We start from the raw sequence: 20276 nt of genomic DNA on the forward strand, positions 1-20276 counted from the left end.
TTTGCTAGTAGCTCATGCCTAGAGAATACCATTTAGATAGGATGAGGTCCTCCAAGTAAACCTAGATAAGAATGTCCCTTTCTAAGGAGAAACAAAATGTTACTAGTGCAGCTTCTGAAAGCACCTATTGTTTAGCCTCATTTTTGGTGGTGTTTCACTTTGTGTAATTTGAGTACATTATTTGTTGGGTTTTGGTTTTTGTTGTTCTGCTGTTTTTTTTTAAGATAGGGAATACATCATGTATAAATTCTTGGTTGCTTAATTATGACACCATTAATTATTTTAATGAGGAAATGCATGGGAACTGTTTGAGTAACCTTTTCTTCCATGTGTGTTGGTAAAGTCTTTCTGTTGCTGTTCTTCATAGAGACATTTGTGCTTTAAATACTGAGTTCATTCAAAATTCTATAGGACACTTGATAGCATATCTTATATAAGTCTTTCCAAGACTGTGACCCATGAGACTTTAAAACTTAATTTCCAAAACAATCACATTCCCTGTACACACCAGGGACAGCAGCATATGGCAGAGAAGCCTCATGGACTGCATTTCTTGAATGGTGCAGAATTGTTGTCTGTGTGAGGCAACAGCTCTTAACTGCTACATTTCTTTCAGTGTACTTAGATGTTACCTTGAGATAGAAAATACAGCCTTTTGATGGTTGCTGAAACATCTACAGATTTTTCTTTTTCTTCATGTGAAATAAAGAATGTAATAACTTTGGCTCATCATCAAATTGGTATGTGCACACTCTCTAAACATGGGCATATTACAGTTTTGAGGGGAATTGCGGTGTTCCTTTTCTGAAACACCTTTCAAAAGCTTAATTAGCCAAACCACCTAACACTAGACATCAGAAGTCAAATAAGCTAAATTTACTACCCTCTTAGCACTGTTCTTTTGTAGTGCTAGTAACTATTGCTATTATTACTGTAGTTAGAGTTAGTAATTATAACAATAACTTAGTAGTAACAGTATCATAGAATCATAGTTGATTGAAAGCTTGAGTTGGAAGAGACCTTAAGGGCCACCCAATTCCAACCTTTCTGCCATGAGCAGGGACACCTTGCACTGGACCAGGCTGACCAAAGCCCCATCCAGCCTGTCCTTGAATGCTTCCAGGGATGAGGCATTTGTATCTTACCTGGGCAACCTGTTCCAGGACCTTACAGCCTTCATAGTAAATAATTTTATCCTAATATCTAAATCTACCCTCTTTCAGCGTAAAGCCATTACCCCTTTCCTATCACCCATGTAAGAAGTCCCTCCCCAGATTTCTTGTAAACCCCCTTTAGATACTGGGCTGCTCCAAGGTCTACCCGGAACCTTGTCTTCTCCAGGCTGAATAACCCCAGGTTTTTCCACCTGCCTTCATAGCAGAGATGCTCCAGCCCTTGGACCATCCTTGTGGCCTCCTCTGGACCTGCTCAAGCAGGTCCGTGTCCCTCTTATGTTGGGGGCCCCAGAGCTGAATGAAGTGCTCCAGGTAAGGTCTCACGAGAGCAGAGCAGAGGGGGAGAACCTCATCCTTCAACCTGCTGGTCACATTTCTCTTGGTGCAACCCAGGATACAGTTGGCTTTCTGGGCTGCAAGAGCACACTACTGGCTCATGTTGAGCTTCTTGTCAACCAGCACTCCCAAGTCCTTCTCCACAGGGCTGCTCTCAACCCATTTTCTATCCAGCCTGTATTTGCGCTTGGCATTGACCTGACCCAGGTGCAGGACCTTGAACTTTTACTATAATTAGTAAAATAGTCTGCTCAGTTTAATTTAGACCATTCAGTTTGTCAGCTTCCCAAAACAAAAATCTTTAGGAACTATATTTGATATAAAAGGTATAGACAAGCCTTTCAGGATCACTCTGAACCTAAAAAGCGTATTATCTCCTCAGTTCTGACATCCGTTTCATTGCTGTTCTGTAAATTGGTTGAGCAAAGACTAATGCTTTGAGGTTTGTGTTATCTCAGCTGAATTTATGCAATCTACCAGCCTTCAGGTTAGACCAGTGTATATGATAGGTAGGTTTTGGAGGCAGAAAAACTGCATAATGCTTTTAAGTTCTTCTCATAGGTGTTATGAGTGATGATCAAAGCATTTTTTCTTTTAAATGTGCAAGCTACACACACATATATATTCTTACATTTGTTTGCAAACTCATTTTTATTGATTTTTTTTTTATTTGTAGTGGTATTGATTTTCATTTAAAGGCCTTAAAAGGCATTATTCACTATCTGCTTTCCAAGTCTTTCCAAATGCTTTGATTTTAAATGGTATCAGGTGTTTCATATGTTATGATGCTTTGAAATGAAGAATGGAGTAAATTATTGTTATTCAATACTTGGTTACACACATGCCTTCAGGTATTCCAGAAGGGCTTCGCTTTTTTATTGTTATTCTCCAATCCAGACTTTGTATGCTATTAATTGTGGGATATTGTTGGTTGGAGGGTTTTTTAACTGTGATGTTTGGAAAAGATGTGTAAGCCTGATCCAGCTTGACATGTAACCCAGATATCCGAATACCTGTCTGCTCACGCACCGTTACTTTGTGACCTTAAAGCTTCTTCCCCTCCATGTAACTAAAATTCAGGTGCTGCATGATTGTATGAACAGACCTGCACTAGTCATGTCGTGTTGGCTGCATTTTGGCCATTGCTAAATGTATTTCTGCTCACACGAGAGAAAAATGTGACCTATGGTGATGAGGTTTGGTGAGAATGGAGACTACTAGAGGAATGCAAAGGCAGGCAGGCATTTAGAAGTTATCACCTATGACCATGTAGTAAGCGCAGATTAACACTTTCAAGCACAATTGTGTGGGTAGGCTTCCCTTATGACAACAATTTTTTTCTTTTTTTTTAAGAAGGCACAGAGAATTTGCTTTCCTAAAATCATGTTCTTTGTGGATATTTGAACTTTGAAACCCCAGAACTTTTGGCAACCAGAATTACAGGTCCCCTTGTAAGCATTAGTCACATGCTAGTGCAGTACTTTCATTTCAGCTCAGAGAGGTAAGCACCCACATTCATACTTTGGTCAGATGAAGCATTGTCCATCGTCAGTGTTTCAGAATAGCTAAGCAACAAGAGTCAGAGGAACAACTCTTCTGAAAATTTAACTGATATCTGGTACAAGGCAATTAAATATGATTTTTTTTTTTGGTTTTCAATTTGTTTTTTTCACACTGGGGTTCCTAATTGTGACATATCTGCAACATGTGGTTTTGCATGGCATTTGGCCTGATCACTGAGGTATTTACCAGATTTTTAATTAATTTTGGTTTACATTGTGAAATTTCTCTGGTTGCTTTTTTTTTTTCCTTTGTCAGATGCTCAGGAGAAAAAAACACCAACAAACAAGAGAAAACAGCAGATCTTGCTCATTCCTCTTTCTTTGCTTTTGTTTTACAGGAGACACATGAAATTGTGGCTATCAAGAAATTCAAAGACAGTGAAGGTAACCTTTTTTCCTGGCTCATCTTTTATGAAGAGAACTACATTGTTAATATTTCTCCAGTGAAAATGTCTCATATATCAAGACATGATTTAACGATGATAATGATTTATTAGCTCTGTGACTGTTCAAGGCACTTGATCCTTCATACCTGCCTAGGGACTGCATTATACACTCCAACTAGATAACTACCTTTCTTTTTCAGTCCGTCTGTCTTAATATGGCTGTGATTGCAGTGTCATACACAGTAGTAAGATCTACCACTTGGAGAGTGAATGCGATCAGAAAATGGCAAAAAACCCTTGTAGTAGGGCTTGCAGAGTCTTTGGGCTTTATCACCCTTCCTCTATGGGAAGGGGCCTAAATATTAGGGGAAATTGAAGGGGTAAATGAAGGAGACTGAGAGAAGTTCAGTGTCATGAATTGGAATCAAGGAGCTCTCATGAATCTGTGGGAAGATTTGAGGGAGCTCAGTGGTGAGGCAGAGGCTCTGTCCCGCCTTCAGCAGGTTGCACTTTTCAAAGGAAACTTGCTCTTTGCTCCCTCACAGCAGCTTCTGTAAACTCTTCAGTATTGCTGAGTTTGCTGAGGGTGGGGAAGAGCCATCTCCTGCAAGTCTTATTGTTGCTGGCAAAGTGGATGGGACAAAACAGGACACATAGAAATTATTTCAGGGCTGCACACACTTATTCCTCAGCAGCAATAACAAACCCGAAGATTCTATAAGGCAATACTGGCTCTCTAACCTGAACATGTTAGAAGGCAGTAAATCCTAGTATCCTATCATAGGCAAAATTGGCAATCAACCATGAAAGCAACTGCCTACCTTGCATACAGCAGAAGTTAATCCTGATCCCTAATGGCCTAGCAAAAACAGAAGGAGAAGCCAAGTATAAAGTAATAAGAGGATTTATCCCAGTCTGAGTCAATGCAGCTATGAATTGCCATATACCAAGGCTCTAGCTGAAAGCTAGTGATGTGGTTTAAGGAAACAGCAGTCACTTTATTTTAGCAAAACTTTCTTTTTTCTTATTGTTATAGGATTGCTGTTGGCCATGGAGGTATGGTTGGTTACAAGGACTATAAATTTCAGAGTCAGTTAGACACAGCGAAGTCCGATTTTTACCTGTTGATTTATGCAATGCAAACTCTATGCTTTGCAGCTGATTTTGCCAGACACTTGGAGAGTGTATTTGATGAAATTTTCAGCTCCACTATTCAGAAGTCTTTTTTAAATCTGTCAAAGAGTGTAGATGTTAAATTAATTGTGGTGGCCGTTTTGAGCAGCTCATGACAGGACTTCAGAATTGCTTTTTAGAACTCTATATGGCTATTCAGTATAGATCCTAGGCAGTGAATCTTAATATTAAGCCCTAAAAAGGATTGTTTTATTAGCCTGTCTACCAAAAAATGAAAATGAAAAATGCGGCATTGCCATGAGGTCTGGCTTTCCAAGAGTATTACATAATGCTAATTAACATGACTGATGAATGCTCTTCAGAGTTGTAGGTAGTTGTTTACAAGTTTCTGGAAATATGGTAGTTCTTTTGATGGATTTGATTCAGCTGTTTTACATCTGTCTTGTCAATATAGTAGCTCATTAGAAATCTGAATATAATGTAATTGTTTCTATTGCCATTTTTGTGTCATTGAATTTTTGCTGACATATGCATGCTAAATGCTCTGAAAGGGTGTCTCTAGTTATAGATGACATTATGTAATCAGGCTGATGCAAGCCAACAATGAGCACTCAGTCTTAAAATTAAATTATTTAGATTGTACTAAATTATATATTTTTAATCAAAACATTTGTGATTATAGTATTTTGTTTTCTTTCCCCCCTGCTACATGTCACTTTTTGTTTTCTCTCTCTCCTTATGATGATTATATGCATTTGTATGACCTGTGTTATTCTCTCTCCACTGCACACCTGGGTTTGCATTCTACTTGCTTGGAAAACCAATTTCTGTCCCTTGTTTCTTCTTTCTCTGTCTCTTTGTGGTATCTGACCTGCAAACATTATTTTGCTTGAAATTTATGCAATCCTATACTATTTAATATCCTTCTGTTATGGATAACAGATCTAAGAGATTAAGAAGCCTGCTTCTACATGTGTATGGGCAAATTTTCTGAATAATGGATTTCATTTTTTGAAATTAAAAATAAAACCTAATATAATCTGGTTTACTTGATATTTTATTGGTAGTATCCTTTAGAGCCCAGTAAGTTCAGGGGCCTTGATAATAGGCAGTGTATGAAGCTTTAAGTAAACCACTCCTCTTGAACAGTGTTCAGACTAGATTGTCAAAGCAATAGTTAAATTTCTTGACTCCTCAGAATCAGATTCAAGGCTTTGTTGAGTCAGTACTTGCTCTACTGCCCTCTGTGGCTGCTACAGTGGCTTGCATTGCTTAATTTCCATTGAAAGCCTCATGGGGAAACTTGCAGGATTTACAAATCTGTGTCTTGATCTTTAAGTTTCTCATGGCTTTTGGAGAAAGATTTTCAGAATCAAATAGATTTCTTTGACATTGTTCAAACATGAGCTTTACATTCCAGTGTTTCTGCTGAGGACACATTAACCTTTCCAGGGCTTAATGTGTGTGACATGTTTGTGCGATAGAAGATGTGTCTGTACACATACATGTATATTTTTTGAAGCATTTTAGTGCTCTTCATAATGAAAAAGATAGAAATGCAAATTATTTGTTTCTTACAACATTTTCTGCCGCTGAAAACCTAGAATGTACTGATGGGAAGCCTGTGAGAGTTGTATAATGACAGCACAATCACCAGTTCTCTCTCTTCCAGTGCAGAAGCATCCAGGCAGTAGACTCCATACTAGAAAATCAGCCTTTTTCTCTGTAGTATCTAGAAACAGAACTGGGGTTCAAAATGAAGTTTTGTAACACTCGTTACTTGGGATTTTGTTTTCTTTTTTAGTAAATGTTACTGTGTCACTTTTACTTTGCACTCTAGAAAATGAAGAAGTCAAAGAAACCACTTTACGAGAGCTTAAAATGCTTCGCACTTTGAAGCAGGAGAACATAGTGGAGCTGAAGGAAGCCTTCAGAAGAAGAGGAAAATTATACTTAGTTTTTGAATATGTGGAAAAAGTGAGTTGGGTTTTACTATCCTTGCCACAGTTAATGTCATCAGTTTGCTGGAAAAGTCTTTAAAATTACTTTTAGTTTTAAAAATTAAGCTGTTCTAATATGCAAAAGGAACAGCAGAAACTTTAATACAATCTGAATTGTTGCAATTAGACATTTATGTGAGAAAGCGACACTGGTAACTTTACTATTGTGTTTACTTTATGTGTTCATGTAAAAAAAAAAAGTTTTTGCATGTATGAAAACAAACATTTTCAACTTATGTAGACTGGAATATATATAACATGACAAAAAAACACCTATCCAAACTGTTTAGTCCTGTTTAATTGTAAAGCTGATTAACTGTCCTGCGTGACATTGTGTAACCAATCTTGATGTAGTCTTTCAAAGCAAGATCATAGACTTTTGACCTTGGAATCTGTTTCAACTTTCTCTACCTTTCCCTGTTAAAAATAGGGTTTGTGTGTGTATTTCTGTAACAAGGCCACTATCAATAGTTGCTCTGAGGGATTTGGCAAAGATCACTGTCATTATCTCCAATCCTGACCTCATTTGAAACAATTCCAAAATTTCCTTAGATTGGCCTACGACTGCCAAACACCCTTATCTGTTTCCAGGGAGAAACAACCTAGAACAGATTGGTTTGTTGTTTTTTGTTGTTGTTGGGTTTTTTGTTTGTTGTTGTTTTGGGGGGGAGGGGAGGTGTTTCATTTTTGCAGCTTTCGTGATAAAGGCAGGCCTCCCCTCTGTATTCTAAGCGTTTAGCATTTCTTCATGGAAAGAAACAGATATTCAGATACACACAGTAAAAATAAGCACAGACTTAAACATATGGGTCTCTGTAACTTTCATAAGATATTGCTCCCTTGACTGAAATTTTCATTTAATACCTGCCAGTGTGATGTTTCAGTTTAGCTGAGTGCTAGTCCTCTTCAGTCAATTCTTTCTTGTTTAAAGATTCCTCACCCTAAATACTGTGTCTCCTTTATGCAATTGTCAATTTATTATGTGATACAGCTTTATTGCATAGTGTGAGGTGACCAGTATTAGCCCACAGTTCAGCTGAAATCAGTTTTGGTTTTCACCAGCAGCTCAGCACCTTCTGATATGGTGGATCATAGCTCTAACATCCAAAACTTGTCTTGTTCCACCTATGTTCCTTGTAACTGTTCCAGACACGTGGAACATCTTTCATCACACACCAATTTAGAATACACATTTATTTTTCTATTATAGTTGACTTGTGTAAGCTCTCCATAGGGATGGGTTGGAAGAGCAGCATAAGTAAAAGACATTGAATTGATCTGATAAAGAGTTTACTTCAAATATAGTTAATATTTGTAAGAACACCAGGCTGCAATATCTTAATGTTATTTGCATTAGAATAAAATAATATAAAGATGGAAATCACGTATAGTCTGTGCCTAAAGTAACTTTTGTGTTAATGGTTGCATTTGTTTTCAGTTAAACATTGCCGTCCACAAACATTTCTCATTTTCATATACGTCAAATAGTTTCTTTGAAGACCTGGATGATTTGTGTATTTTTGGATGAGGGGAGAGTAGGAGGAATTAAATAAAATGTGCTGATTTTCAATTTTTAGTAAGCTAATTTTTATTTTAACTGGTGATGAGCACCTTGTGTCCTTTAGGCAATCTCGGCTCTGCAAAACTCAAATCCAGATTACTTAAATTCACCTTTATTCTAATCTCCTTTATTCATCATCTCCTTAGTTGATGTCTTTATATAGGATTATGTCTTGCTGTGTTGATGGTTCCTATTTGTAACACTAACTTCTTGACTTACTTATCCAGATCCACAGGCTCTATGTGGACAAGAGTCTAACTAAAATCAGTGTGATTCCTAAACAAAAATTTTTTTTTTTACTCAGATCTGAAGTGTATTTCTAAGGAAACTTATACTCAAGCACATGTTCCAGTATTTGTTCACAGATTTTAAAACTTAGAGGTGGTGAGGTTTTTTTGGTTGGGTTTTTTTTTTTTCTTGGGTTTTTTTTTCCCCCAAATACTGTGTGTCTCCATTTGTTTCGTCATATATGTGTGGTCATTAAAATATTTTGCAAGAGAAACCTCAAAAGAATGTATTCTACAGCTAAAGAAAATGTTTGTCAAAGATAAGGTAAATATATTTTAAATGAAAAATCTACAGATACTCAAATCCATACTTAAATGAGTTGTGTACGGCAGCATAACCAAAATACTTATCTCTATTTCAGTGTGCAGTAAATAAGATTTTTCTTTCTTCAAGTGGGTTGCTGCTGCTTGTTATTAGTTCAGGATTCAGAGTGAAAAATACCCTGCACTTATAATTGTGCAAAATTGGAGACATTTGCTAACATAATGGGAATCTAAGTGTCCCTTTTCAAAGAGGAAATTTATTAGTATAAGCAATCAATTTAGTTACTCCCCTAGGTATATCCATAAAACAGTTAATATGGCCATAGCTACTGTAGTGCTAATATGTCTAAGATTAGTCTTGCTGTTACATAGCTACAGGATATGCCCTAGGTTTCTATTTTTGTATCTAAGAGATGTTTTATATCTGTTACTTCATTTTCACTAAAAGGCTTGTGTTGCTTTAACTTCACCCATTCACGTATGGACATGGTTTGTGATTAATTGTGGCCCAGTCAAAGCAGTAAACTAGCTTCACAATAAAGTATGTTAAAGCACCATTGGATATTTACAAAATTCTGTGCTCTACTAAAATTTTCATGTAACCACACTGCCCTGGTAGTTCTGTTTGAGCAAATTTTTGTAACAAAGACGACTTTTTAGAAAGTTTAGCATGAGTGGTCCTTTAAGGACTTGTGTTATATTTGTGATTCACCTTTAAGGATTATTATCTTCACAAGTGCTTTCTCTAGAATGACATCAGGTAGTAGTATGCTTATGATTAAAATACATTCCTTTAGTGTGTAACTATTGATTTTTGCACAGCCAGGCTCAGTGGCCTAAGTACATTGCATCAAAATGCTGAAAGTATGCTATCTTCTAGCAACTAGAGTGCAACTTCATATTAAATAATGTGTGTTTTAAACATTTAGAATATGCTTGAATTGCTGGAAGAAATGCCAAATGGAGTTCCACCAGAAAAAGTGAAAAGCTATATCTACCAGCTAATTAAAGCAATTCATTGGTGCCATAAGAATGATATTGTTCATAGAGGTAAGTGTGTAGTTCTCTGCATGGATATAAGCCTAGGTAGGAATTTGCTTTCTAGAGGGAAAGATGTTACAGCTTGAAGTAATTTGCATTTGACATAAATATAAGTAATTGCTTTGTATCAACAGGAAAAAAAAGAAAAGCTGTAAATTTGGCTGGCTTTTAAGTCTGTTGCATGACTTCAGGTCATTTTAAAACTCAGTTCATCTACATGTAAAGCTTGCTGTCCAGTCTTTAGGATATGGTATAGAAGTTTTTTCATATGCACAGTGAAGTAAAACTGCAGTACAGACATTACCAAAGGAAAAGGATTTTTTTTAAACATTTTGTGTTGCTTAGTCATTTCACTTTTGAATGTGATAGTAGAATATTAGGAGGAAAATAACCCAAAACTTAAAGCTTGGTCCACCGTGTGTTTTACTTCTTAACGCAGTTCCTCCCAGTTCCCATGAGTTTAGCTCTGTATATTTACTTTCTCCTCTAAGCATCAAGCACTTAGAGGTACTTATCTTGATGTGTGACTTTATCTAGTTTCATGTGGTTTATTTAATAAAATTGTATTTTGCTTTGTGGCCTTCCAAGAGTAACATTTCTAATTCACGTTTCCAATAAATTAAATTTCCCATACAATATGCTGATCAAATGTAAGCAAGAGTCTGAAAATGTTTTGTAAAATATACTTGGAAAAATGCAGCATACATGGATACCACAATATCCATACAGGAATAAAAAAACCCAAACAGGCTTAAAGCTAGACAGCACGTTTTTGTAAACAATGCACAAGAGATGATCAAGAAGATCATCGTAACTGAAAATGTTGAGCACAACACATGTTTGTCGGTTAAGTGTGTGATTAAATGTCAGTTCTTTGTAGTATTTTTCAGTATGTAATATTCTGTATATTGGTTTGCTGCCCAGGAATATATGTAAGCACCTTTTATCTTCCAATATTTTGTTGGGAAACACTTAAAAAGACTTCAAAAGGCAGAAAATTAATTCTGTGTGTTCACAAACTGAATAGCTGGAAGCTGTTTCAGCAGTTGCTCTTGTAATGCTTCTTTTATGATTGCATGAATAACTCTAAATACGTTATAATGAAATAATATTTGTTGACAAAGTTCAAAATTAAAAAGAGAAGTTAATGGCTTTTTTTTTTTTCATCCCACTCTGATACTCCAGATATCAAGCCAGAGAATCTCTTAATAAGCCACAATGATGTGCTGAAGTTGTGTGACTTTGGTAAGTTCAATAGATACTTGCTTCTCAACCTCTTTAAAGAAAACCTCTTGTAGTGGGGTTTTGCCTTATCCTCATAGGAGTTCTACAATATGTGCAGTTTAAAACACTTTTAGTGGTAAGAATTGGTTGCTTCTTCAGATTGGTGGCTAGTTCTTTAATTCAAAAAGACCTGTGGGCTTAATTTTCATTGCCTGTTAAACACCTGTATTAAAATGTAGATAGAAATGCTGCATTTATCTTTTCTTAAATTTGACAAGGCTTTTACTAACAGTGTTTTTGGCACCCAGCTGAAAAAAAAATGCAGTTGACAAGCTGATTAGGAGGCTACCAAAATATAGGTGTATCTGTCCTGCATATTTAAAAGATAATTTTTCCTTGTTTAGTAAAGATACAGTAAATTTACAGGTTTTATTTGTTTTTTGAATCACTGGCATTCAAGGACTGTTATGTGTGTAGTTATAGGTCAAATTTTGTGGTTACGTTAATGGAAGAATAGTATGTCCCCATATGATTAATGACTGAATGGTTGGAGGTTAGAGTCAGAGTCATATATGTGATGTTAACTCTGTTTTTTCCTGACCTATAAGTACCTGTTTAGTGTCAGCTTTATGGCTTTGAAGAGTCAGCACACAAGCACAAGGCAAACTTTGCCCATGTGAATAATCCCCAGAAGACAACAGAGTAGAGTGTACGCTGTTCCAACAGTCTATTTTTATTCTGAATGCTACATAAACACAGAACAAAGTTGTCTTTCCTTTAAAAAGCTTACAGTTTGTCTTGGTAAATAAAAAACCGATTTCATAGTGCTACCCAAGGGCACTTTTCATGAGAGTGGTTTGTAAACTGTCATTTCAAACCTGTGCAATTTTGAATGAAAAGAACTGCAAAAAAAAAAACAAACAGATTGAAACAGGTTTTTTAGGAACACAAAAAAGGCATTTTTCATTTGCAGTGCTGCTTATTTCCTTTAATCCTAAAGGCATTTTTGCTTAAGCATTCTGAAACAATAAACATTCTAGGAAAAGCCTTAGAAGATCTTGCCCGTATGAGTACTTTGAATTAACGGCAATTTATCCTACATTCTAAAGAGCTTCACAGCTCTGACAGAGCACCAGGGTAGGTGCCCTCATTACCTTTGCCTTTTTGGTGCTTTTGTCTTTTTGGTATCGACAGACCTCTTATCTGCAGTGCTGTGTCCACCCTCCCCTAGCAGCTCTATGCCAGGCTACCCTGGCACCATTGTGCAGAGTGGGTGGGCAGGGTTTCATTCTTACCCTACACTCATTATCAGGGCCTTGCCCCCCTGCAAAGGAAACCCCTCTGGGCTTGGCAAGTCAGTGCTCTCCCACTGGGGCTGGTGGAGCATACACCTTGCTCCCTCTCCACACTAGCTTTGCGTGGTTAGGGAGCACAGGATGCAATGTCTGCTCCAATCAGGGTTAATGGCATCAATCATGGCTCCAATCAGGGCTAAGCAAGAACAGACAATGAGGTCCTAATGGGAACTGTTCACCCTCAGCTCCTTCCCTGTCCATAGAGAAAAGCCTTCCCTGGCCCTTGCCCTCCCTCTCTCAAGTAACATTCACCATTAGAGTTGGTATATGCCATCAGCTAACAGATCTTTGCGTGTGAACTCATGTCAACATCCTCTGCAACAGTATTACAGCAAAATATAAAGCTGAACAAATGGTAAAATTGCGTTCTGGACATCAGTTTTCTCACTAGATTATATGAGTTCTACTAGCAGTGACATTTGTGGTCCATTGTTTTGCTCATGCTGTATGCCACAGCTGTATTTTCCTTCTACTGTTGGAAAATTCATGCAATCAGAATGTACTCATGGTGCTCAGCGCAGTCTCAGGGAAAGAAGACTAAATTGTGGGAATTTCTGTTTTTCTTACTGTTTATGTGTGTTACTGTGAATTTTGATCAATATTTTATATTTAGTTGAATTTAAATTTCCAAGTAACTCTTATAATTTGGAATCAGTTTTAATTTTTTAATCTTATGGCCAATTGATATTATTGCTGGTAGCTTAAGCTATTACTGTAAAATGTCTGTCAGAACAATATTAGCCACAAGTGTTTCCTGAACATGTACAGATTAGGAGATAAGAATTCACCTTATAAAATGTCTATGTACCTAACTTAATTCTTATTTTGGAACACAAGTACTTGTCATATATAGTGCCACATTCCTTATATGACAGCAAATGCAAAGAAGAGGTTTATGCATCCATCCCAATGTGTATATAGAAATAATTAGATGTTTCTCAATAGCACACTGGATAAAACAGTCTGAATAGAAAAGTTCATAAATTTTTAACAAGATAGTTCTTCATAATCTTTGTGCCATGTGTTCTGTACATACCGTGCTAGATAAAAATGAGACTGAATGTGGTGCTTGCCTGGACACATGTTGTGTGGGTGTCCTTTCTGCCAATAGGAGTGGAAAAAAGAAAACAGTACAAAATGCCGATTACAGAGATGCATCTGACTGTTGGGAATAGGCTTTCTGATTAATGTGTTTGCTGCTTCAACACCATGGTTTCAGAATTACTTGTTTTAGCAATCTCTTAATCTCTGTACGATGCATAAGCATAGAAATCATGAAACGCAGGACTGGAAAAGATCTCAAGAAATTCTCTAGTTCTTCCGCCTACTCAAATAAAGGATTAAGCATGCCTGTGGCATTCTTGACAGGTGTTCACATAGCTTTCTCTTGAAATTCAGAATAATGATGGTTACCTGGTGTTTCTAAGCATCTATTAGAATCATAGAATCCTAGAATGGTTTGGGTTAGAAAGGACCTAGTTGGGTTAGAAAGGATCTAGTTCCAACCCCCCTGCCATGGGCAGGGACACCTCACACTACACCGTGTCATCCAAGGCTCTGTCCAACCTGGCCTTGAACACTACCAGGGATGGAGCATTTACCACTTTTTTGGGCAACGTGTTCCAGTGCCTCACTCCCCTCACAGTGAAGAATTTCTTCCTTATATCCAATCTAAACTTCCCCTGTCTAAGTTTTAACCCGTTACCCCTTGTCCTGTCACTACAGTCCCTAATTAAGAGTCCTTCTCCAGCATCCCTGTAGGCCCCCTTCAGATACTGGAAGGCTGCTATGAGGTCTCCATGCAGCCTTCTCTTCTCCAGGCTGAACAGCCCCAGCTTTCTCAGCCTGTCTTCATACAGGAGGTGCTCCAGTCCCCTGATCATCCTCATGACCCTCCTCTGGACTTGTTCCAACAGCTCCATGTCCTTTTTATGTTGAGTACATTAAAATACTTACATGTGATTAAAATATTAGAATGTTTTACTTTATGTCTAATTTAAATTTACCTTATTTTCTCTATAAATTTTCTCTGTAAGAAATTCAGTCTTCTTTTTTCCGTACACCTTTTTTCTTGACATCTCTCTTACTGTGGTCTGAGCTGTTTAATGTCTGTCCTTGGAAATTCTTATTTTGCTTGTTCTCTCTTCATGCATCACGATGTATTTGCAAGTGCTATTGCTTTCATACTTGCTCTCACTCAAATCATCTTCTGTCTTGATTTTCTAATCTATTCCTTCTCACTGTTTAGAGTTGGGTGTAATCTTCTCCCTAGCTACCTGCTCTTATTTTGTATCAAAAATTGTTCCTGATACCTCAGCACAGTTTGGAAGAAGAAACAATAACCTAGCTCCACCACCACCACAACAACAACAACAAAAAAGTCCTTAGGAAGTATTACATTTTTGAATTATCCTGTCCATCACCTTTCAGCATGGTGTCATATAGTCAGTGTAGTAGTGAATCTATAGAATTGTTTCTTACATCACCCAACACTGAAGCCCATGACAGTAATATTCCTTTCTGTCTTGCCACATCAAATCCATGCTGTGCCTAGCCTGTAAAACTGAGGGCTGATTTTCGGACTATGTTAGCTGCTGGTGATTTCTGGACATGGTAGCTCCTGAGAGTGACAATATTCCAATAAACTGGCTTGGAGGGAGGAGGATTCATCCTTGACTTGTTGATTTTTCTGGTGCACATGAGGTTGTGAGCTTCCAGACTCATTAGCACATGAGTTTATTTGTATCATGTCACACCTTTCCTTATTTCCTATCACCCTTCAGTTTGGGGCTTCCCACTGTTCATTTTGGCAGTCCCAGCTCTTCAGTGTAGCTCCTGCTTCCCTCTCTTCTTTAAATACATGAATGAAAGGTTTTTCACTGACAAGATTAATAGGTTAGGTCATGTAATTTGAAACAGAAACAGGGCTGCCTAACCAGTTCTAAATATAGAATGTTTAGAAATTTACTCAATCTCAGTGTTACAAGTAATAAAAAATTCCTCTCCAGCTTTTCTCCAGCAGCATCAGTAATGTTCATTAGACTTTGTGGGAACAAAACAGAATTGTTATTATTTTGGGGCAAATTTAAAATATCTGTTCCTCATCATACGTGCCTTTTAGTTTACTAACTCTTGAAGATAAGAGCTGTCTTGACAAAAACAACAGCTGTAACCTATGCCATTAACACATTTTTCATTGTTTTCTCAGGTCAATATTCTAATAATAATAATAATAATGGCTGGGCTCCCTCACACAAAGCTACTAAATGAGATACACTTTCAGAATTAAAAAAAAAAAAAATTAAAATGTCAACCTTGCAACCAAAGTTGTGAGGGAAAAGAGATTTTGGCAGCTTCTGCATAAGAACTCAGATAGAAAGAAAAATGAATTTTGCATTGAAGTAGTACTTACTGATTCTGAAATTTAAATTATGCCTTATACCTCTGCAACACTTTGGATTCTTATTGTTTCTTCATCCCTCATGCAATGAGGGAAAGACTCATAGGGATCTCACTGAAGGGAATTTTGGACCAAGTTTTAATGCCACATCCTAACTACAGGTCAGTCAGTCTCACCCTCAGGGAGGGAGTGTCCTTAGATGAGAATGATACATAGTTTCTTAACCAATTTAAAAATTTGAATGCAGTGAGACTGTAAAGTTAGGATTCATGACTGGAAAAGCATTGTTTCTAATGTTATGAATTCTGTGAGCAGCATCTCAGTGACATTTAGTGGCAATAGTTCAATAACTTGCATGACAAACTGGCGGGTAACTTTTATCGATCTGTTTTGAGTATGGCAAAGCACCGTAAGTAATAGCAAAACCCCACAGACTTCTGAGGAGAGGACACAAATAAGGTAGTCATTAAAACACATGCTCACTTTCACTATTTTGCCAATAAAATCTTCCAATTCTGTAAACAAGCAATTGTTGCAGAAATTGTTCTACAGTAGGAGTTGTAAACAATTCACTTCTATATAAATAGGTGTGATCTCTTAGCTGCCAAAATCCGAGGTGTTAAGCATGTTGTATTTAAAATAGGATATAAGTTTTCTCACTGTTTCATTGACAGGCTTTGCTCGTAATCTCTCTGAAGGAAGCAATGCTAACTACACAGAATATGTGGCTACCAGATGGTACCGCTCACCTGAACTTTTGCTTGGGTAAGTACAATCTGTAGAACTATGATGATAAATCTTGACTGATTCTTTATGTTATTTTTTTTCAAGCACCTTTTGTAAGATCTACCCTGTTGAGAGCTGTTGTTGATTTAAAGGGAATATTTCAAGAGGCTTACAGATTTTCATTAATTTTTTCTGTTTTCAGTAAGTCAGTATGAATCATTGACATGTTGATCTGTCTTGAGCTGAGCAGTGTTTAACTGATTAAAATATAAAGCTGAATTATAACAGTTGTAGTTCAGATTCCTGCCTGCCCATTCCCTTCATAAGAGGTTTCCATGGTAGTCCTGTAGCTTAAGATATTCCATGAGCCTTGTGATAGACGTCACATAGCAATGGCAGTGCATCTTTCACCACGCTACACTCCTCTTCATCCTTTCAGTCAAAACTATAATTTGGTTTTCATTTCCTGTTACCCTTTACTCCTGAAGTGCTGGTAAAGGCTCGGAAGGATGATGCTAGCTTTTTACTAGACAAGAAGAATTTATTGGAGGACATCATAAGGAAGAAGCAAAGGGAACAGATTTAGCATAGGATTTGTCACCTCCAACACCTGGTGCTGTCTTATTCCAGAAATAGGCAAGCCAGCTGTAACTGAAAAATATATTGAAACAGAGGTTGAGTTGTTGGATTACAAGTTTCAAAAAGATAGTCAGTGATATATGGTTTCAGTTCAATCTTTGTTCCAGTCTTCATTCTTTTTATATGCTTTTTCTTTTACATGAGAATGATTCTTCACTCATTCTGCTCAAAACCTAAACATCCAACAGAGATTCTTGGAATAAGTTGGATGTTTATGAAATTTTTTTACAAATTCAATGAGCAAGAATGCAAGCATGCAGAAAAGGAGTTGCATCAATCTGTAGTAGGAACAATGAACAACCACAAGTATCTAATGCATTACATGTTGTACAGTTGAGGTTGGCAGCTAAACAGACTTGCCCGGGAACAGAATCTTAGAGTGAAAATCATGAACTGTCATAGAATCATAGAATAGTGAGAGTTGGAAAGGACCTTAAGATCATCTAGTTCCAACCCCCCTTCCATGGGCAGGGACACCTCACCCTAGACCACATCACCCAAGGCTCTGTCCAACCTGGCCTTGAACACTGCCAGGGATGGAGCATTCACAACTTCCCTGGGCAACCCATTCCAGTGCCTCACCACCCTACAGTAAAGAACTTCCTCCATATATCTAACCTGAACTTCCCCTGTTCAAGTTTAAACCTATTCCCCCATGTCCTATTGCTACAGCCTCTGATGAAGAGTCGCTCTTCAGTGGTTTTCTATTTCTTCAATGTTTGTGACTTTAGAATGAATGTCACACTAGTCCACAACTCTCTTCACACAAACTTGCATTCTCTACATTCCAATTTTGTCCTACATGTCTTACAAACCATCTTCAAGTCTATAGTCTCTCCTGACTAGAGTATCCATGTTTCCTCTTCTGTTAAGTACCTTCCTTGCTGACCTAGCATCTTTTGTTACTAGTAGTTTAGAATACTAGGCACCATCTTCCTTACCACACATTTCTCATGCACACAGAGACTACACATCAGAATTCCTCCCCAAACCCCCTCCTGTGATTTTGCTCCTAAACAGGAATTGCTTATTTTATGATGCTTTCACTGCTTCCTCACCTGTGTTTTTTAAGAAATAGTTTTCAGGACATTCTGTTTTCTCTCTAATTAAAAATTCCACTGTGTGAGTGCTGCAAGAAAGATTTTATATCATTTCTGTTCTCCCAGTGGCCAAACCCAGGATGCCTATCCACCTGTTAAGCACAATGGAAAAAGAAATGTAATGCAGAAATAGAGCAGAGTCATTAACCCCTTGGAGAGCAGAGAAGTTAATGGCAGTTTAACTGGGAATGGTAACTGCTTCACAGTCAGAAGACTATTCCAGTATGTAAGACTTTTCACAAAGGTAGCCAGATCCCTTGGGGTACTTGAGAATTCTGCTCCTGCCATCTCAAGCAGTGATATGTCAGGCAATCCATGGCAGAAACAGAGGGCTTGGTAGATGAGCTAGTTTCTTTAATATCGAAGTCTATTTTTCTGTGTTGTTAGGAAGCAGGCCATGGGAAATATGGCCTGTAAATTGAAACAGCTCAGTAAGAAGACAGTGTCAGTTAGTGAAAGACAACATTGTGTGCTCACTTTACAGAGCCCCTTATGGAAAGGCTGTGGATATGTGGTCTGTAGGCTGTATCCTGGGAGAGCTGAGTGATGGGCAGCCCTTGTTTCCTGGTGAGAGTGAGATTGACCAACTCTTTACCATTCAGAAGGTGCTAGGCCCACTGCCAGCCGAGCAGATGAAGCTCTTCTATAGCAACCCACGCTTCCATGGCTTGCGGGTAAGAGAAAGCTTTGTTCTTTTTTTTTTTATTGTATTTACTCACACAGTATTGACAGTATTGTTGTTCTTGCTGTGAAAGTTCTTTTCATTTACATTGTGCATTATGTATTGCATGTGTTTCTGTGTAGGTATAGGATATTTAGACTGTAAGGCATTCATAATTTAAAGTAAAATTCTGATCACACCAGTACTGAGTTTATAAATGTTTTATTTCTACTGCTTAAAGTTGAGTAAATTTTTTTCTTTCATTCTTTTACTGTTTTGACATGCAAGTTAGCATTTATACCCGGCTTAGCATTACCCTGCAAATGTAAAATTTAGTGGCATAGCTCTGTCAGTTTTATGTATGGAAAATTCCTGACTACTATCTTCAGGTTACTGTGTTGGAATAATCTAAGCCATAGATGCTGCTGGCAGAAGAGCATTTTGCCTTTTGATTTATAGTCCTGGAGAGCTGGTGTAAGCTACATGAGTGGAAAAGCTCTTCCTAGTGTTAGCATTGCTCCCCTTCCAGAGATTTGCTAATAACATGTAATGACAGACACACTAGTGTGAAGAAACTGCTCAAACTGATATGTGCAATATGGCAAAATCCCAGAAGCAACATACATAAGTAATAGCTCTGTTATATTTAACAATACCTAGTCAGTTATTGTACTCATGTTTCCTTATAACTCAGTTTTGGTTGGCATTTTTTATTCATGAATGTTGCTTAGAAAAGTGAATCTTTGTTCTTGACAAATGGTCTGATATCATTAGCTTAAAAACACATAAAAAGTCATAGAAAGGTTTTAGAAGACCTGATCTGTGCTAAAGACTCAAGATTTGAGTTTTACCCTGTAAAAGAGAAAATTTAGAGAATGATAATGGGAAAGAGAGGGGACGTGGTTGTGTTAAAGTGTCTTAAAAGTTGTCATTGATTCGGTTTAGCTGTTGATGATAAGAAAATAAATACTTGGGTTAAGGTGTTATGATAATTATTTTAGGTATTAGGATAGCTAATTCCTAAGAGTTTTTGTTGAAGCTTGTAGATCTCCATTGGTGAAGGGTTTAAAACAATTACTAGATGAGCATTTCTTGTAAGTTTCTATTTATATTTGATTCTGTCTAGAACAGTGGGCTGGATAGGATTTCCTGTTTAAAAAATTTATAACCCCTTATCAGGGAAGCAATGCTTTAAAAGTTGTAAGCAAAATAAATTACTGCTTCTTCAACTATTTTACAGCAGTTTTAGTTATGCACTGTAATTTAATTTGGATAAATGCTCTGTAATGTAATGTTTTAGTATGAGATTGAAGTATCTTTGTTTTGTAGCTTTAAAATACAGTAATTCAAGAAGAGAGCATGGACTTAATGGGATTAACACAGGGTTGAGAGTTACGAGTCTCTGCTCTCATCCTGGATCAGTGG

The 20276-nt window shown here is 37.3% G+C and overlaps 1 protein-coding gene across 3 annotated transcripts in view; it reads left to right on the top strand.

The window, feature by feature from the left end:
* Positions 1 to 20276, top strand: part of CDKL5 (cyclin dependent kinase like 5) — a 127459-nt gene that overhangs the window by 75941 nt on the left and 31242 nt on the right. For all 3 annotated transcript variants that reach the window (XM_031050965.2, XM_031050967.2, XM_031050966.2), the window contains exons 4-9: positions 3412 to 3457; positions 6434 to 6570; positions 9635 to 9755; positions 10932 to 10991; positions 16400 to 16490; positions 18675 to 18864. In XM_031050965.2, coding sequence (XP_030906825.1) covers positions 3412 to 3457; positions 6434 to 6570; positions 9635 to 9755; positions 10932 to 10991; positions 16400 to 16490; positions 18675 to 18864 — 645 coding nt within the window. The remainder of the gene's footprint in view (positions 1 to 3411; positions 3458 to 6433; positions 6571 to 9634; positions 9756 to 10931; positions 10992 to 16399; positions 16491 to 18674; positions 18865 to 20276) is intronic.

Source organism: Melopsittacus undulatus, chromosome 2 (genome assembly GCF_012275295.1).
Source record: "Melopsittacus undulatus isolate bMelUnd1 chromosome 2, bMelUnd1.mat.Z, whole genome shotgun sequence".
Classification (NCBI taxonomy): domain Eukaryota; kingdom Metazoa; phylum Chordata; class Aves; order Psittaciformes; family Psittaculidae; genus Melopsittacus; species Melopsittacus undulatus.